This window comes from Lagopus leucura, unplaced genomic scaffold (genome assembly GCF_019238085.1).
Source record: "Lagopus leucura isolate 7727_CA_CO unplaced genomic scaffold, USGS_WTPT01 Super-Scaffold_760, whole genome shotgun sequence".
NCBI lineage: Eukaryota > Metazoa > Chordata > Aves > Galliformes > Phasianidae > Lagopus > Lagopus leucura.
The window spans coordinates 14230264-14248957 of record NW_024962257.1 but is presented as its reverse complement, the minus strand read 5'-3'; the positions used below and the strand labels follow the sequence as shown (position 1 = coordinate 14248957).

At 51.0% G+C, this 18694-nt stretch overlaps 2 protein-coding genes across 6 annotated transcripts in view; one reads left to right on the top strand and one right to left on the bottom strand.

Moving 5' to 3' along the window:
- ROGDI (rogdi atypical leucine zipper) overlaps window positions 1–18694 on the bottom strand; it is a 63037-nt gene that overhangs the window by 21937 nt on the left and 22406 nt on the right. For 2 of the 5 annotated variants that reach the window (XR_006177591.1, XR_006177592.1), the window contains 2 exons: window positions 3648–3741; window positions 67–280 (listed from right to left, as the gene is read on the bottom strand). The gene's annotated coding sequence lies outside the window, so the exon portion shown is untranslated. Of the gene's footprint in view, window positions 1–66; window positions 281–3647; window positions 3742–4394; window positions 5185–10233; window positions 10420–18694 lie in introns of those variants that run through there. The other 3 variants (XR_006177590.1, XR_006177594.1, XR_006177593.1) reach the window with 3 other exon arrangements.
- Window positions 5716–10055, top strand: LOC122175968 (galanin receptor 2b-like). Its single transcript, XM_042864046.1, has 2 exons — window positions 5716–6264; window positions 8693–10055. Exons 1-2 carry the CDS (start codon window positions 5738–5740, stop codon window positions 9429–9431), a joined length of 1266 nt encoding a protein of 421 aa, XP_042719980.1. The 5' UTR covers window positions 5716–5737; the 3' UTR covers window positions 9432–10055.

Genomic DNA, 18694 nt, shown 5'->3' with positions numbered 1-18694 from the left:
GAGGCCCCAGCACCTCACTTCTGACCCCATCTGCAGCTGACAGAGCTCAGCAGGATGGGCACCGACCTGTACCACATCCCAGAGCCAGGGATATGGGGCTGCTGTCACTGTGTGCTGCACGGGTGCCTGCTTAGCCTTCCCTGATAGTGATGGCATCATTTCTCTGCAGAAGCCCACGGGTGTCTGTGTGACGATAGAGTTCAGGCCCCTCCCAGCAGGCATTTTCCAGCTTCAAGTCCTCTAATTTATCTCTGCATTGTGTTGCTTCATGGCGCGGCAGCTGTGGGAGGAGGAAAGGGTGAGGAGCAGTGAGGTGAGCATGTACAGCACAGTGGGTCTGGAGGAGGGCTGCAGGGGGCATGTGGGCCTGGGCCCTTCCTTCCCACCCTGTGGAGCAGGGGCCTGGGGGCCCCATCCTTCCCTGCCCTGCAGCTGCACACAGCACTCCATAGTGCAGTGGGTTGGGGGAAGCATTGCACAGCTCTGCTCACTGTGTCCTGAGGTACACCCAGGGCAGGGGCAGCCCAGGGCAAGAGTAATAGAATTGCTTGAGTTAGAAGGGACACTTACAGGTGATCTAATTCAACTTCCTTGCACTGGACAGGGACACTTACAATTCAATCAGATTTCTCAGAGCCCCATCCAGTCTGATTTTGAGTGTTTCCAGGGATACAGCACCCACCCCATCTCTGGGCAGCATGTAAAAAAATTCTTCCTTCTATCCAGTCTAAATCTCCCCTCTTTTGGTTTGAAACCATTTCCCTTGTCCTATCACAGCACATCCTGCTAAAGAGTCTGTCTCCTTCTTTATTAAAGCTCCCTTTTAGATACGGAAAGGACATTCTCATGTCTTCCCAGAGTTTTCTCCAAGTTGAACAGCCCCAACTCTCAGCCTGTCCTCATATGGGGGTGTTCCATCCCTTGGATCATTTCTATGGCTCTGCTCTGGACACACTCCAACAGGTCCATGTCTTTCTTGTACTGAGGACTTCACATCTGGATGCACTCCTCCAGGTGATGGACTCTCCTCCAATGCAGAGCAGAGAGGCAGGATTACCCCTTCACCCTGCTGGCCATGTTACTTTGGATGCAGCTCAGGATATGGTTGGCTTTCTTGTCTCTGTGGACACACTGCTGTTTGCCATGTCCAGCTGGCCACCCACCAGTACCCCAGGTTCCTTTCAGGAGGGCTGTCTTCAATCCTTTCCCCCCCCCCCCCCCAGTTTGTACTAATAGCGTGGGTTGCCCTGACACTGGACCCACAGAAGGAGCTGGGGAGAGGCACAGGGCAGCCACACAGTGGGGAACAGAAACACATCCAAGATACCCAAAGTGCCCCCACCCAAACAGAGGGGCTGGGGAGCAGCTGGGCAGCCCTGATGTCATCCTGCTGCTGCTTTTCTCCAAGGGCCCTGTGGAGCTTGTGCCTCCCTGAAAGCCAGGCAGACATTGCCTGCTGGGCCAGGCTCAGGGCTGAGGGGAGCTGCTGGGGGCTCCAACTGCTGCTCAGGGTCCCTGGGTGCCCCTGGTACCCACCTGGGCTGGGGGCCCTGAGGTGGGCTCTGTGTTTATTGCATGTCTGTGGCTGGAGGACACCAGAAACAATTCATGGGTGGTGTAGTGTTGGCTGTTGCACACCTACAGGGCTTCGTGCTGTGTGTGATTGAGGTGCATGCAGCTGTGCCCACTGTCAGTGCCAAGAGGCATGAGCTCGCTGTTGGATTTAGTAGAATCACATCGAGTTATAGAATCGTTACGGTTGGAAAACACCCCCAAGATCACCAAACCCAACCACCAGCCCATCCCCACAGTGCCGTTAAGCCGTGTCCCCAAGTGCCACATCTCCACGTCGTGTGCGCCGCGGGGCGGGCGCTGTGTGCTCGGTGCGGGGTGCCCACAAATGCCGGCGCTGCACGGTGGAGCGTGTGAGCGTGTGCCGGGGTGCGTGCATCCATAAAGGTGTGCGGCGGGGCCGGGGCGGAGCGGGAAGCGGGGCAGCGGAGCGGAGCGGAGGCGGCAGCGGAGCGTGGCAGGTAGGATCCTGCCGGCGGGAACGGGGCTCCCGAATTCCCGGGTGCCGCCGGTGCGAGCAGCCCGTCCGGGCCAAGCGACCGGGAGCGGGATGGGCGGCGAGGGGAGGGAGCGGCTCCCGGTGCAGACCCGCAGCCCCAGACCCGACCGTGCCCACTGCAGGAGCCCCGGGGAGAACCCGGCTGCCCGCCCCGGCTCGGTGCCTGCCGGATGCTTTGGAGCGGCTGCGGTTCCCAGGCTGAGCACCGAGTTTGTCCCCCGGCAGAACAAACGAGGTACCTGCACAGATGGGGAAACGGAGGCACTCTTTGCTGGGAACAGCAGTGACAGCAGCAGAATGAGCAGCCCATTGAAAAAAGAGAGCTCGAACCGCCTGCTCCTCCTCTCCTCCGTTTGCTCCCGTCTGTCCAGAACACGAAGGGAGGGTCCGCAGCCCCCATCCCATCACCTCCCCCGTCTCCTTCCGCTCTCCTTGCCGTTCCCTCGCTGCAGGATCTGGCCGTGCCCTCCGGAGTCCCCGCCGGAACGCGCTGCCGCCCCACCGACGGTCAGTGCCGGTCCTGAAGCTGCCCGCAGCCCTGAGCCCTGCCCGTCCTGTGTCTCCTGGTTTGCCGTTCCAGCTTTGCCACCGATTCAGGTCTCATCCATCCCTGGCAAATTTACCTCTCCCTGTCACAGCACCTTTGCCCCTGCCAGCCCTGAGCAGCAGGTGTGGAAGAGGAACCCCATTGCCCATAGTCTCCTTATTCTTTCTGTTCACGGTATCTGTCCTTCTCACATTCTCTGATAGCAAAGACTGTTCGGAACCAAATGAAACTCAAGAGCATTGCCATAAACCCATTCACAAAATGGTAGGGTGTCAAACGGTTGCAAAATGCTTCCAAGGGACATTAGAGCAGACCCTCGGGTTCCTGCTGGCTGCCTGGGAAGATGATGAACTGGGACTGGGAGTATCCCACTGCACCAGAGGTGCTCTGAGTCACTCCTTGAGGCTGTGTACTGCTTACACACACATACCTTGGAAGGGGTAGTGCTGCTGTCACTCTGTGCTGTTGCTATTGCTGTCCTGCCTCTGCAGGCAGGACTGCACACAGAGGGGGGCTTCAGAACTAGCGGAGAAGACGTAGATATTCATTTCTCTTCTCCATCAGTGAGTGCTCTGATAGCTACTAAGCCACCACTTTACGTTCCCAGCTCCCCTAGGGAAAGGGAAACAAAGCACTGCTGGGCTTTATACAGACAGGTCATGAATTGTGGGCAACCAGGTAGAACCCTGAAGCTGTGGGAAAGACACACAGCCAGGCACTTAGCAGCCTGCCACCACCTCCTGCTAGTCACCATGCTCCTGGTCACCCACCGTCCCTGCTAAGAGCATTCCAAGCTCCCTGAATTCCTTTTCCAATAGGATCAAGAATTATGCTCGTAGCTGAGTGATAAATTGTAACAGAAGTAGCTCCCTGACTGTCAGAACCAATTTTTGCCAAGTGAAGCATGAACTTCTCACATGCACATCAAGGGAAGTCAGATGCAGACTGTAACCAGGCTCTGTGACATGCCAGCACTCTGAAGTGATCCCACAGCAGATAACAGCAGTGAGGAGATGTTTGCAAGGTTACCTTATTTGATTTGCAGAGAGGCATGGAGGTATTCCCTGTCTTTTTGTTCTCTTTAGATCGGCCTTTGAAGAGGGCTGACTGTGACTTATCTGCCCTGCAAGAGAGAGAGAGCAAAGGAAGAGCATCTGGTGATGAGCAGGATGGTGGGGAGGGGACAGCAGTCACCCTACCAGGCAGCACAGGCACAGTCTGTGTAGATGTTAATACGAAGCTGGTTTCTGGCTTTCTCAGACTATGGAAGGACTTCAGGGTATGCAAGGGTATAGCACTGAGCCTAAGCCAGTGCAGTCAAGTAGCAGTAGGAATACAACACCCATAACAGCCTGAGCACATTCCACTGCACACAGGGAAGCTCTCTGGTCCCGAGGGTGTTAGGTAACAACAGCCCTGGTCCCTCAGCCAGATACTGGGACCAGACTCCCTGGTGGGTCTGGGTGAGCTCCCCTGCTTCCCATACATTCATACAGTGTGGGGTGTTCAGTTCCGGTGTGGCTGTAGGGTGGACTTTTGGCTATACTGAGAACTGACACTGCCATTTTAATTGGTGGTGTTCACACACCAATGCAGAGCTGAGATCACATCTACCATCTACCAAAGATAAATAGCTTGCACCTCAGTGCTGGTCAGCCCACTTTTCTGGAGGATTCAGTTAATCCCTCTGCCATACAGGCAGCATAAATAGGCCATTCCACATCTACGAACCTCAAGGTTTCTGTGAAGGAGAAGAGGCTCAGCCAGAGATCAAGTTTCTGTGCTGCACCCGACACAAAGCAAATTCACATTCAGCCTTGAGGACCCCTCTGCTTCAGGACTGGTAAGTGTCCAAGGGAGAAATGTGCATGTCTACAAATGAAGGGCAGTGACCTGGTCTCCAGAGAGTAGTGATAGCTTCCTTCCCTGATGTCGGAGAGGCTGTCACTCTAGGAGGAGCATTTGACTCCTAGCAGCTGCTGGGAAGTCCACAGGACGCCAAGGACTGCATCCTGCTTTGTAGCCTTTACGTGCCTTTAACACTTTCTTTATTGCAGCAGTGGCTGTGTTGAACAGGGCTTGCAGTGACTCCAAGCAGTGACATCCCCAAATCTGCACCGATACCTGGAGCACCTGCAGACCCACAGTCACATGCCTCTTGCAGCACTTCTGCTTCAGTCACTCGCACTGCCTGTGCTCCCAGGCCAATTCCCAAACCTGAATCAGAATGCACAAGCTAGAGCTTGATTAATTGCAGAGATTCCATGATCTCCATACTTGTGGTAAGCCAGTCTTGGACCACACAGTAGTAACAGTACACCCGTACAAACACTGCAGAGGGAAAAGGACTCCAGTCCTCCAGTTTATTCAAGGGAAACTATGCCTTTGAACATAGATAGATTGATATAAAATATATTCTTCCAGCTCCAGAACGAAAAAAACATGCTGTGCCTGTGATGGAAAACTAGAGTTTTGCCATGCAACCTCATCTTCAGCTTGCAATCCAAATGCTTGTTTTGATGGCAGGGGACTGATGCAGAAAGCTCAGTTCTAGGGGAGAGCTGCCCTGTGAGGCAGAGAGAAGGAATATGTTTCTGGATCACTGAAAGCAAAGCATCAGAGTTGCCCTCCCCGAAAAACTCATCACTTGAGCACAACATGGAACTGGGTAGTAGCTGTCACTGCCAAAAGCGTTTCCAGCCTGTATCTAGTGTGTGATGCTTGTTCTAGGAGCAGGTACTGAAAGGACTGAAACAGAAACTATGAAACTGTATGTCGGTATTGGTGGAGCAAACACCTCAGATTGTCCAGCTGGTTGGTTTGAGGTTGAAGCCCCACTGCTGGGAACAAACCTCACACCCCTCCTTCCATCAGCTGGACCAGCTGGGAGGTGAAAATTCTGTCTCCCTTCTCCCACACTAGTGGAGGCTGTGCTACCCATGGGGACAGATGCTATCCACTCCCCCAGGTCTCACTTCCAGCATCATCGGTCCAAGGTGACATCTGAGCCTGGGGTATGGATTCCTTCCAGGGCCAGAATGGGGCAGCACAGAACCCTTTACTCCCACCTTACCCACACCTATCCTACAGGGCAGCAGTGACCAGAAGAACCTGCTGAAATGCATGTGTGTCTCAGAGCTGAGAGCGGAGCTGTCTGTGTCCTGCCAGCCAACAGATCCATCAGCCAACCTAACAGGCCAAGAAGCACTTCTCCAGTCTCTCACCTCTCTCCCTGTGTTGCCACAGGCTCCAGCACCTCACCACAGCACAGAACGATGGAGCACGAGGACTTCACCAGCTTGGCTGGGTACTGGAATTCCTCTGACAGTTACCAGTTCAGCCCTGCTAGTGTCATTGTCCCTGTGGTCTTCTCCCTCATCTTCCTCCTGGGCACAGTTGGCAACAGCCTGGTGCTGGCAGTGCTGCTGCGCAATAGGCAAATGGGCCACAACACTACCAACCTCTTCATCCTCAACCTCAGCCTGGCTGACTTCTTCTTCATTGTCTTCTGCGTGCCTTTCCAGGCCACCATCTACTCCCTTGAGGGCTGGGTCTTCGGCTCCTTCATCTGCAAGGCTGTCCACTTTTTCATCTACCTCACCATGTACGCCAGCAGCTTCACACTGGCTGCCGTCTCTGTGGACAGGTAACGGCCTGACGATGCGCTGGGGCTGGGGAAGGAGGACAGTCAGGAGACGCTGGGTAGAGTGAGAGCGTGGGAAGGTCATGGCCTATCACCTTTGGGCGAGTCACTCAAACCACAGTGGCAATGGTCTGTCCCAAAGGCAGTCTGGGGACTGGGTTTCCCATCCTCTAACAACCCCAAGCAGCACTTCCAGCTCTCCTGAGTGCAGAGCCAGTGCTGCTCCTGTCTGTGCTTCCCAGACAGGTTAGGGCGCTTGAGAAACTCAGCTCCACCCTCTGCCAGAAACACCCACTGCTCATCACCTAGCTCCAGATCAGAGGTGACGCTGTGAGGTAATGTCTATCCCCAAGCCACTACTGCAGAAAAGTTTCATGTGGGGACAGCAAGGTGAACCGAGGGCATGGTGGGGGATGCCACATAAATGCACAAGAGGGATCACTCATTCTCCTGCAGCTGCCAGCCCAGCACAAAACCTGTCACCTAACAGTTCTTGCTGCCTCACCTTTCCCAGCCCTTCTGGGAAAAGTGTTCCACAGCACCTATGCAGGAGGGCAGCCATGCCATGAGGCATGTTTCTTCCTGGAAAACTACCTAGGCTGCTCTGGCCTTATTGATGGCATCTAAATTGTTCCCAAGGACACTGCCTAGTTCTCCCTCAGGGTGACTGCTGTCAGCTGCCCCACTACTGACTGAGTCCGCGCTGGTGGTGTGGGATGCGGAGGAGCTCCATGCTGGGGTAAGACTCAGCCTCACTTGCCATACACAGTATGTGCCCTGGCCCATCTTGCTCTTTGTGCTTGCTTCCAAGGGTACTAAGACAGGACAGGGTCAAACAGCCCTCTGCAATAAAGAGGATCACAAGGCTGCAGGCAGAAGAACACTTCAGCACCTGTGCTCCCAGGTCTCAATAATAGGGAACCTCTGGGATGGATGAAGTCCCAGTGAGCAGCGTGGTCGGTCTATTCCTCCAGTCTCCTTCCACTTCATCCTGTTCTCGGGTGATGCTTGCAGGGCCCTGGTATCAGGCAGTTGTTCCACTCCAAGAGGCTAGCATCCCAGATGGGGTGATGGTGCAGGATTCCCAACAAAAACATCGCACTCCTCTGGTTTCTAGTGCTTATGTACTCTAGCTGTTGTCACAAGAAATCTGAGATTTCTCATGCTCCACCTTGTCTACACATTCTCTGTGCTGGGCACCCCTCAGCCAAGGCCTGTGAACCTCCTGACCAACACCAGCCAGCAGCTCAGGCCAGCACTGACAACCATGACAGATGGACAACTCTTACGGCAGCATTTCAGCCTCCTGCTTTCCTGTACCTACATCACCTGTCTGTAGTCTGCTGCTCCCGCCTGCTCAGAACTGGGGCGCAATCTCAAAAACACCCGCCCAAAAGACGTGTTGGCAGGGCATTTGTGCATGTGTCCTTTCCCTTTCTGGTGGCACTTTTGTGCTGTTGTGCAGCATCTGCATTTCAGCATAACGTTGCATGACTCCTACACAGCTGCTTGGAGCTTTCAGGATGAAAGGACCAGCAAGCAACAAGAGTTTTGGCACATGTGTGACCCTTTTGACCAACTGCCTGTTTTATTCAACCTGCTCTGCTGGCCTGACAGTGCATCACATGGATGTCCTTCCCTGGGTGCTGGCAGGTGGAGACTGCAGTGGTTGTGCTCCTGTTTGTGCTGACAACACTTCTCTGTCCCTTACCCATCAGCACCAAGCCACCTTCTTTCTAACATCTACTTTGCAGGAGTGCAAAGCAAACATGGGAAAAGAGATTCCCATTTGCTGCTTGTTCCCTCTCCTACCTAATGTGTGCAACAGCATAGACCACCCCAAAGGCAGTTCTGCCAGCTTTGTCCTGCAGTGTTGCCTGGAGGTGGATAAGCAAAGCTGGCCGTCACACTGGCCACTGCTGATGGAAGAGACAGGTTCCCAAAGACTGCCTGGCCCTTTTGGTACTCAGGTGGAGGCAGACAACCTTAGCTAGAGGGAGCCAATCTTTCCCTTACCAGTCGAATCTGTGAAAGCCAGAGAGGGCTGAAAATGGGCCCTGACTGGGCAGGAGCCAGCACTGCATCCATCACCAAGTGAAGCTTCCTCTGATCTTGGAACTACTAGACAAATTCCACCAAGCAGTGAATATCTGTATGGTCTCCACAGCCCTATTTCTTTCTAGATCAAGCATATAACCCACCCCATCATATGCAGATGAGTCAGCCAGCCCACACCTATGAGAGGAGACACATCCTTACTACAAAGAGAACAGCTGTTTTACGCAGGACCATATTTCTAAGGGGCCATGAGATACCATGTAGGGCCACCCAGGGATCTTCAGGAGAATGAAGGAAGCCCTCTTGTTCCTGGTGTTTGTGTGGCCAGGCTTGGCTGAAATCTTAGCTCCAGTTGCTTTGCTCTCTCCTGCAGGTACCTGGCCATCCGCTATCCGCTGCGCTCCCGGGAGCTGCGAACCCCCTACAACGCGGTGGCTGCCATGGCTGTGATCTGGGGTCTCTCTGTGGTCTTTGCTGGGCCCTACCTGAGCTACTATGACCTGATTGAGTGGGAGTCCAGCTATATCTGCATGCCTGGCTGGGAGGAGTGGAGACGCAAGGTCATGGACACCAGCACGTTTGCCTTTGGCTATGTCATCCCAGTTCTGGTCATCAGCCTCTCCTACACCAGGACCATCAAGTACCTGTGGACAGCAGTGGAACCCTTGGAGGACATGTCAGAGTCCAAGAAGGCCAAGCGGAAGGTAACTAAAATGATCATCATCGTAACCATCCTTTTTTGCCTGTGCTGGCTACCCTACCACGTAGTCATCCTCCGATACCTCTATGGAGATTTCCCTTTCAACCAGGCCACCTATGCCTTCCGTCTGCTTTCCCACTGCATGGCCTATGCCAACTCCTGCCTCAACCCCATCGTCTATGCCCTGGTATCCAAGCATTTCCGTAAGGGCTTCAAAAAAGTCTTCAGCTGTCTCCTGAGGAAAAAGCACCGCAACAAGGTGCATGTGTTACACGCTGCTCACATTGTGCCTGGCTTTGAGGCAGGCTCCACTGAAGTGTCTCAGGTGCATGAAGAAAATAACAGGTGTGAGCTGAACCCAGACTCCCTGGCAGTCCCCTCTGGTTCTTCCAAGCATCTTCACCTTTCTTAGTAGCTCCACACCATCTACCAGCCCAGCTGTGCCATCTGCCTCAGGTCACTCTCTCCCATTGAATGAGACAGGATGCTAGGAAAGGCAAGACAGAAACCTTGCTATATCCCGGTTCTAGCCTTGCTGTTCCTCTTCTTTCTGGGTACCAATTGTCCTCCTAAGCCACCTCCCCACATCTTGTGTACAAAGGAAGGAATGGACCCACACTTGCTCCTGATCCACAGCCCACCTGCAGTTCAAGGACTAATGCTCCAGCTCTTCTGTTGACTCTCATCCTTCTAAGTCCTCTGCTTAGCAGCCCCACTACATTGGACACATTTGTTTGCTGTCAGATGGTCCCTTCTTGCTTCCTGTTGTCTGATCTGGACAAAGTGTTTCTTATGGAGTGGCAAGGGAGACAGGCAGCGTGAGCAGGGCCAGGTGAACAAAGGAGGGACAGAGAGCAACCAGCATTGCCTGTGGATGGTTACAGTGGTGGCTTCTGTACTGGCTGCACTGCTCTCCTGGTGACCAAGTCCTTTCCTGTGGTGTGGGCTGTGGGTTGTCTGTATGTGTGCGATGTTGCTGCTGTAAATACTAGGGAGATGTTTTTCTGACCCAGAGTAAATAAATGTACTTCCCTAATCCAGGCAATAGAGGGGCTTCTGATGGTGAACTGGGATTGAAATGGACTACCTACACTTCACTGTGGCCTTTTTCTTAACTGGTATAAATCAGTGTACTACAAAAATTACTATCCAGCAATTTCTACTGAGCCAAACCCTGCCTCGCATCCCCGCTCCCACACCACAGCCGTGCTTACTGACAAGATCACTGAGCCTCTCCGTTCATCCTCAGACCAGGCCCAGGCAGGAGGAGGTTCAGAGGAAGAGTTTCTGGATGGGGTTGGTCCAGGGTTTGCCAAGAGGTCACCATCATCACCTTGCTGCATCAACATATGGTCCTATGGTCACATGCTCTCCCTCGCCTCAAGCCATCAAACTCCTGCCTAGGAAACCACACATGCAAAGAGTCACTGCCCAGAGATGTACAGGCTTTCCCTTACCCTGCCTGCACATCTCTTCATGTCAGATCAATCACTCCGCAACACAGATGTTATTTTTCTCAGAAGATAACTGAGCTCCATCAGTCACAGCTCAGAATCTACAACATATAAAAGCAGCTTTGCCCATCCATTGCTCTCTGGCTGCCCTGTGGGCAGTCAAGCAGCCAGTGGTCAGAGTGAGCTGGGTAGTTCAGTTATGGTTTGCCCCGCCTGCGTAGCTGAGTCTTTGCAAAAGGGATGCTCTCTCTCCACAGTGCAGCAGATGGTTGTCTTCAGGGCATGCTGAGTGCCAAACATGCAATCCTGTAGCTTCAGGGAAGAAAACTCTCATCTCCTTTTCTGAGGCTGATTAGATGTTAGTAGATGCCTTTCTGCTGTTACTAAATTACTGGAGATGGAGAAATCCTCTCCAGCTGACTGAGTTTGATCTGAAAAACAGGTCTGAGAAAACCTGCAAACACAACAGACCCCACACCAGAGACTTGCACCCAAGACTGAGGATAATTTACCATTACCTCCTTGCTGTGTTCAGTGCAGTCCAGCCAACTCTCCCCATTAACTCAGAGGCTCTCTTGCCTTTTCAACAAGTGATTGCAGTCCTATAGAGCTGGACAAACACAGGAGCAATGTATACTTTCCTTCCAGTTCTAAGACTGGATCCTGTATGGATCAAAACATAACTGGACCTCCAAACCAGCTTGATGCATTCTCAGTCCCACTGGCAAAGCCCTGCTACTTGTCCAGCACTGCTACCAGTTCCACTGCAGGTCATCTTGAAAACCCCAGGTATGGCCCCTCACCACATGTGCACAGCATGCAGAACCCAGTGCAGAGGTAGTGGTTCCTGTCCCAAAGACTCTACACTCCAACCAGAGCTGGGCAGCAAGAATTCAAGGGGAGACTCTCTGCAGAGCTGCAGTTGCTGGCTTGCTAAGAAGTGCTTCCAGGGCAGCAGCTTGCCCAGCAGATGCTGAGCACTTCCATTAGTGAAGCACTTCTCTGATGACTCCTCATCCTGATTCTTAAGGAAGCTTCTTAGATACAGAGTCTGGACTCCTACACCCAATTGCCTTATTTTGTCCTCTCTAAAGAACATACTATTCTCCAATCCTTCCCACTTCTCTACCACCAGGGCAACTTCTCTTCATTCACAAGAGTTGGACTTAACAAGCTGGAGAACAATTTCCAGCCTGTTTGAAACCAATACATGACTCTCCAGGTTTACTCTTGGCAGCAGTAGTAAATTCAGCTAATGGTGATTGCCATAAACAAACTGCTTTATGGTTTGGTTTCTGCCATGGAAAGAACCCCCTGGTGCCTGTGTTAGGCAGCTGAAACAAATGGCAGAGAGCTCTCTGCAGCCCAGAAATACACAGACAGCTCTCATAAAACAACAGAACAGTAGATACTCCAAAGTTTATAGTTCCCACCTCTGGCAGTGATGCATCCCTGGTGCATGAACAGAACCAGACAGCTCAAGAACAAACCAGGCAGAGGAAACCCTTGGCTCAGGGAGAAGGAATCATCCAGCCTGGTTCTTGACTCCCGCTGTGCCCTTGCCAACAACACAGGAAACACTTTTTTCTTTATTCTTTTATTCATTTTCATTTTCAGCAACTCTGTCCTTCTGGTCTGACCAACTGTAAAGGTCTTTTTGTCTGGAGATGATTTTTCTTTGAGGCTCCAGATAGGCTTTTTACATGATATCACCTATGGTGCCTGCACCACAGATAACCAGTGTAACTCATGCAGAGTGCACCCTCTCCTTTGGCTGATGACCAAGGACTGCTGTTTCTAGCTTGGGTCATGAATAGATATGAGTTTTTCAGAATACAGCTCCAAGGTGGACCCTCTGCATCCCATCCTTCGTTAGTATTGCTGAAGTCCCTCTGCTCAGTTCTGCAGCTAACTGCACAGCCTCCAGCTGCCCCATCCCAACAGGAAGCACTTTCTTTGCCTCACCTTCATCAATAAGGAATTCAGGGTCGATTTTCTTCTGCTTGAATCAGATTGATAGCAAAGATCTTTAGCAACATTACTGCTAGGGCTTTCTCACCAGCAGCCTTTTCCTGGGCAAAAATAATTGTCTGTGCAGAAGCCACCAGACAAGAACTAATCAAGCTGTGGCACATCTATCATTGCTCATTAGTCCTGTTGGAAAGCTCCTGGCATGCTCAAACCAGCAGGAATCTAAATCTAAAGCAACTGTGTTGTTTATGTTTTTGTTTTGTTTTTCCACCAAAAGAAGCACAAAGATTTTAACAGTATTAAGTTTCCCCACCAAATTTACATGGTTTGTTTTGCAGAAGATAGATACTTTCCTGCCTCCCCTAAACAAAAGCTAGCAGAAATCCTTCACTCCCCATGCAGCTCAGCTACAGAGTGACATGGGAAAGAGTCTTTGTTCCAAGGAGAAAACCCAGATCCAGAAATGCATTAGCAGATGCCACTAGCTGTGTTATCCATCACATAAAAAACTCTGCTGCCAGATGCAGCTGTGAGAAAGAGCCACAGGCAGGGGTTTCAAAAGCTCAGTGTACCTAGGCTGGGTACCTCCAGCACTGCTGGTAAGCTCCTGCTCAGTCCCAAGATCTCAGGAAGGCAAAGGCAGCACCTTCCCATCTAACATGATTTCCTGACACAGGTAGTCAGAGAACTGACTAGGGAAAGTGCCTGTTGTTTGTTAAGAGGGAGATGTTGTGGGTGATGTGATGGTTGGAGGCACAGTGATGATGGAGTTCTCCATCCTTGGGGGTGGCAAGGAGGACAGTTGGTAGAACTGTCCTACTTTAGACTTTGGGGAGGACAGATTTTGGCCTGTTTAGAGACCTGGTTGGCAGAAACCTTTGTGAGGAAGTTCTAAAGGGCAAAGGAGTCCTAGAAGGATTTTTTTCAGTGATGAAATTCTGAAGGCACCAGACCAGGCTGCCCCTGTGCTGAAACATGAACTGACAAGGAAGAAGTCAAGTGAGGAAAAGGCTGAGGTACTGAATGCCTTCTTTACCTCAGTTACTATCGGTAAGACTGATTTTTCTTGGGGTACTCAACCCACTGAACTGGAAGACAAAGGCAAGGAACAGAATGAATTCCTTACAATCCAAGGGAAACAGTATTTAACAGCATACCACACCACTGGACACACAGATCTATGGGACCAGTTGGGATCCACCCAAGAGTGCTGAAGGAGCTGATGGAAGAGTAAAGCCACTTGTATATATATGGACTGGGAAGAGTAGCTGGAAAGTTACCTAGCAGAAAAGGACCTGGGGCTGTTGGTAGGCAGATGGCTGAAAAGTAGCCAGCACTGTGCCCAGGTAGCCAAGAAGGCCAACAGCATCCTGGGTTGTATCAGAAATAGCTTGGCCAGCAGGAGCAGGGAGGTGAGTAAGCAGAGTAAGTGGCTGTAGGCTGAAGTGACAGAGCCTGGTGGGCAGCACAGCACACAGAGCCTTGAAATCTCTTATTAAAGAGGGGTAGTTAAGACCTACTTCCCACACAAGCCAGCACAGGCCATCCCTTGGTGTTTGGTTTGGGGGGACAGAAGACCCAGTTTCCCACATCCTCTGTTCACACAGCTCTCAGGAAGCTCTGGACGTGTCAGAGAGAACTGTTCCACATCCCTTGGGTGCATGAGAAGCATAGATCTGCTGTCCTGCTAGCAGAAGTTGCACAAGCAAATTTGCCCAAACACTGAGATTTTCATCAGAGCTGAAAACCCACAGGTATTCTGTAGGTATCACCTATTGCTCCTTCTGCAAAGCCTCAGTGCTGGACAGACAGCTGTACCCCCAGAATGTCTGCCATTCCCCTATTCTTGCTATACCTTTCCTTCTTCATACACTCCTGGAAAAAAACCAGCTGCTTCTACTCTGTGCAGGGAAAGGTATGGTCAAATGAAGGATCTGTCTCAGCACAGAGAGGGGAATCTGGTGAACATACTACCATCAGGATTGCTGTCATAGCTTGCTGTTCACCTTTTTTTCTGCAGAATGGATGAATTCAAGCCCTATGTACTGAGAAATTGCAGTCAGGCAAGCCCTGTAATTAGCAGACTTGACTGCTAGCCATCAGGCACTTATGAACTCAGCAATTAGAAACAAATCAGACGAAGACCCAGAAGGAGGAATGGGTTGTTTCTTTTGCTGCATGTCTTACCTGGCTCTCTTACTGCATAGCTACCTGTGAGCATAAGAACTTGGGCAGTGTGAGCACTCCTTTGCAGCACAGCATTCCCAGGGTTTTCACTTCTGCTACGTCAAGCAAGGGCTGCAAGACCACAGACAGCTGGGAGCCCCTTGCAACCTGCTGCTTTGTGCCTGAGAAAAGTGTCCCCATAGTAACTCTCACATCTCTCTCCTGCCTCTGTTCCCAAACTAGTGGTGCTAGAAGACCAGTAATCTTAATTTACTGAGAAACAGCCTCACAGTTCTGCCAAAGCTCCTGAGCACAGCCCCTTCCACCCCCAGCCAGGGCTCCACAGCCAAGGACCACCTGTAATACCTGTGTTGCTCCTCCTGGCTGCACTGCCAAGCAAAGTACCCAGCCATCTTCCTCAGTCTGCTCTCAAACAATATCCACTGCAACTGTCAGCTTCCTCAGCAGTGGCATTTCTGGCTACTTGTTGCCCCCAGGGGCTTCCCCCCTATTCATATCCTGGCTGGGAACTGCCTAAGCGGGGCTGAGAGCCCTTCCCACTCACTGCTGCTCTCAGCTCCTCTTGAATCACAGAACAAAGCCAATATTCTAAGACAGGATTCACCTCCCTAAGAACTGGTTTTGGTCAGAATCCTAGTTCAGCTCCCTCTTGAAAAAGACATACAGAAAGGTGACCATATTAACATTTAGACAGAGATCAATGGTGGGTGCTAATGGTCTCCTGCTGCCCACCTTGCACACCCAGCTCAATTCATATTGTTTCTTGAACTGCAGTAACACAATCAGCAGCACATCCAGACAAAGGAAATGGAAAAACTCATTAATAGCCACCAAAGACAAAAAGGGACAGAAACTGATTAGGAAGGAGAATAAATCAGGAAAGTAACGAGCTCTGAGATTTAAGAGACTGTTCCTAATGGTGGAGAACACTCTGTACAATCCAGGAGTTGCTTTATGTTTGGCTATTTGCTTTGACTGGTTTTCACTTATTTTCCTTTCTAAAATTGATAAGAACAGGCAGAACAGCTGAATTGAACAGAACTTTAAGAAGCACCTCTGTTTTGGGAATCCTGACACAGTTCAAACCACACACTTGCCCAAAGCCACAAGGAAGAGCTGGGGAAGCCTCCAATGAAGGGAAGCCCCTGAGCATGGTACCCCAGAGCAAAACATGAGAAAGCAGAGAACCCAGCACCTTGCCCCTCTGTAAGAACACCCTGTCAAATTGATAATTGATGCCCATCGAATGGAAAACAAACAAGCTGGTCAGAACAGAGCCCACCTAGTTTCTCATTTGGACCAATTAATATTGGAATGTGACTCAGTGCATCTGAGCTGCAACCAGAACCACAGGAAACAAAGCTGTGGAGAGGTCCCAGTGCCCATGCTGGAGCCATTGGTGACTGTTCTCAACATCTTCGCACACAGAGCCCCTCCAGCTTTCCATCACATTTCTCTTAGTGCCTAATCTGTCCCCCAGTAAATTGAAGCCCATAGCCCTAAACAGAGACTCAAGCTTCAAGAGGATAAAGAGGGGAGAAGCAGAAAGTCAGTTGGTTCGATCAGTCTTCCCACACCAATTGGATTGTTTTTAGGCTCCTGCATTCTCTACACTGACATAAGAATTGAATACTACACATCACACTTTTCCTGCAGCCCCCTTCTTTCTGAGTCTCAGTATCTGCCTGTTTATACGTGGGGATGTCCTCGACTCATGCATTCAGTCAAAATCATTTCCACATCTATGTGCCCAAGCACACAACCACTTCCATGTAACAAACCAGGCACAAAACAACATCACCAGTGACTTTTGAGCTGCAGGGCTTCCTGCTGCACTGTGCTGGGGAGGACACGACAACCTGCAGAAGTGCATGGCAGGGATGGCATGGGCCATACACCAGTGTGGTTTGGTGACAAGGGTCCTGGCTCTCATCAAACAACTGACAGAGAGCAATTCACTCCTCAGGAGAGAGCATGCTGCTCCCTTCTGTCTCAGAGATTTTCCAGCTAGTGACACCAGCAACTCCAGCCTTTCCCTTCTTGCAGGGCTGTGATGATGAGAATCCATGTCTATGCCTTCAATTCAAGTAATAAGGATGTATAGTTGGGTGTATTTCAATGTGCCTGCTCTGCTACTCCAGCCTGGCAACCTATGGCTGATAGTGGAACCCCCAAGGCGGAGGAACTGCTCCAAACACCAGAGGTGCCTGCAGATGACACATAGCAGCCTTGAAGAAGGTCCTTCCAGTACAGATGCAGCAGCAAAAATGTTGATGTGAAACCCCTTCTCTGTCCCAGGCAATGTCTGCTTGACACAGAGGTCTAAGTGAGATTTAAGACACAGATTGTTTCTTCCATCCTGACCTAGAGAGGATGTCACAGCAGACCTGAACAGAGGAACAGGTGGGAAACACACAAAAGAGAGAATGCAGAACTGTGCAGCACACCAGGCATTTCTGTCTCCTGCTTTAGAGCTCTCCGGATGAGCTGAGCTTTGCTGTCTAGCCAGGCAGGATGCAGTACAGACTGCTTTGAGGATGCCAGTAGTAGGGGAAAGAAGTGGGTGTGAGTCCTGAAGCATTTACCTGTTCCACCCTGAGAGCCACAAGGCACACCAGGGTCATTCAAGTCAAATACAACAACCACAATTCCCAGCTGCTTCCCTGTGTTGCAGTGAGGACCAGCACCCACTCAGGGGCTTAGGAGAAGTGTTGTTCACTTACCCAGGCACACAGACAGATGAACACAACCCCATATCTGGCAAGGAGCCACCGTGTCACCCACCCCATGGGGTGTGCTGGGAGCGTACCCAATCCCTGGGGTCACCTTTGGGCTGTGCTGGGGATCAGACACCAGTGGGCCAGCTGGAGATCTCCAATTTTTCACTGTGCTGTGATGGTTTGGGCAGAGTCGCTAACATGGTGTGTTTTTCTCATGTGAAAGACAGTTTGCTCTCCCTGTCCGCTACTGAATTGCTTGTAATTATCTTAATTATACCTCTCTCTCCTAATGTCAGACAGAGACCAGTACTAATTTGAGTATATTGGCAGAGATGCCCACCACCGTTTAGCTGAGTGGTTTGTACAAGAACCTCGGCAGTGCCTTTAATAAGCACAGAGGGAATAGACCAAGAGGAGATGCAAGTTCTGGTGATTAAAGCTGGGGTCAATAAAGACACGAGCAGGCAGACTGCACCCTTGGACATGGAGCCTGTCTTCTGTATGGCCTGCCTGCGTTCCTGGGAGCTCCCATGTCTGCTTCTGCATCCTCCCAGCGTGCCAGTTACATAAACACTGTGATTAGAGAGCCTGGAGCATGGCTTGATATTACTACAACATGGTGTGTGCATCAGGGCAGGTGTCAAAATACTTCCAGATGCCTTCAGAGAAATGAGTACCAACCCAAGCAGAAATAAATGGTTCCATCTGCTCTTACACCAAGTTCATCCTTCCCCACTGACCAAGAGTGTTCAACTTTCAGAGAGTAATCATTTCATTTGAATGAATGAAAAGCAATAGAAAAAGAAGCTGTGCTGGGGATAGCAGGACTATTATTCAGCTTGATGCTTCTGGATGGACATATAATTTCTTCTCTTAGGTTCAGTTGGGTAGAAGAGGCAATTTTAGTTTCAGGGCCCATACGCCTGCCACACACATTACTGTGTTGAAGTCACAGCTTTCTGGTCCCATGTAGTGAGTGGTATTGACATCTCTTCTCACGTGCCCTTTCTACTGCCCATAAGGTGCCATAAGCACACATGGGTGCCTGCAGCAGGATACGCTGCAGCAGGCAGCTCCTCAGGTTAATCTGAAGGTACCAGAGACACTGAAGTGGGGATCTATAGCTGTGGAAGCAAATGGTAAATTCTTTCAAGATCTAGAGCTGTAAATTTTTGCCCAAGGTGCATCTTGCTCAGCACAAGTCCCTTTTCTCCTTCCTCACAGTCAGCCATAGCCCCTATACGCCAGTGCACTGTGGTCACTGCCTGCCTGGTGCTCTGCCCTATAGCTCAGTGAAACCTTCAGTCACTGATTTTAACTTCGTCTCCTATACCATCAAATGA

Bases quoted from the DNA above. Each gene is read 5' to 3' on its own strand.
- LOC122175968 (XM_042864046.1), top strand. From the start codon at position 5,738: ATGCATGTGTGTCTCAGAGCTGAGAGCGGAGCTGTCTGTGTCCTGCCA. The intron at 6,265-8,692 runs GTAACGGCCTGA...TCTCTCCTGCAG, and splicing joins GCTGCCGTCTCTGTGGACAG to GTACCTGGCCATCCGCTATC.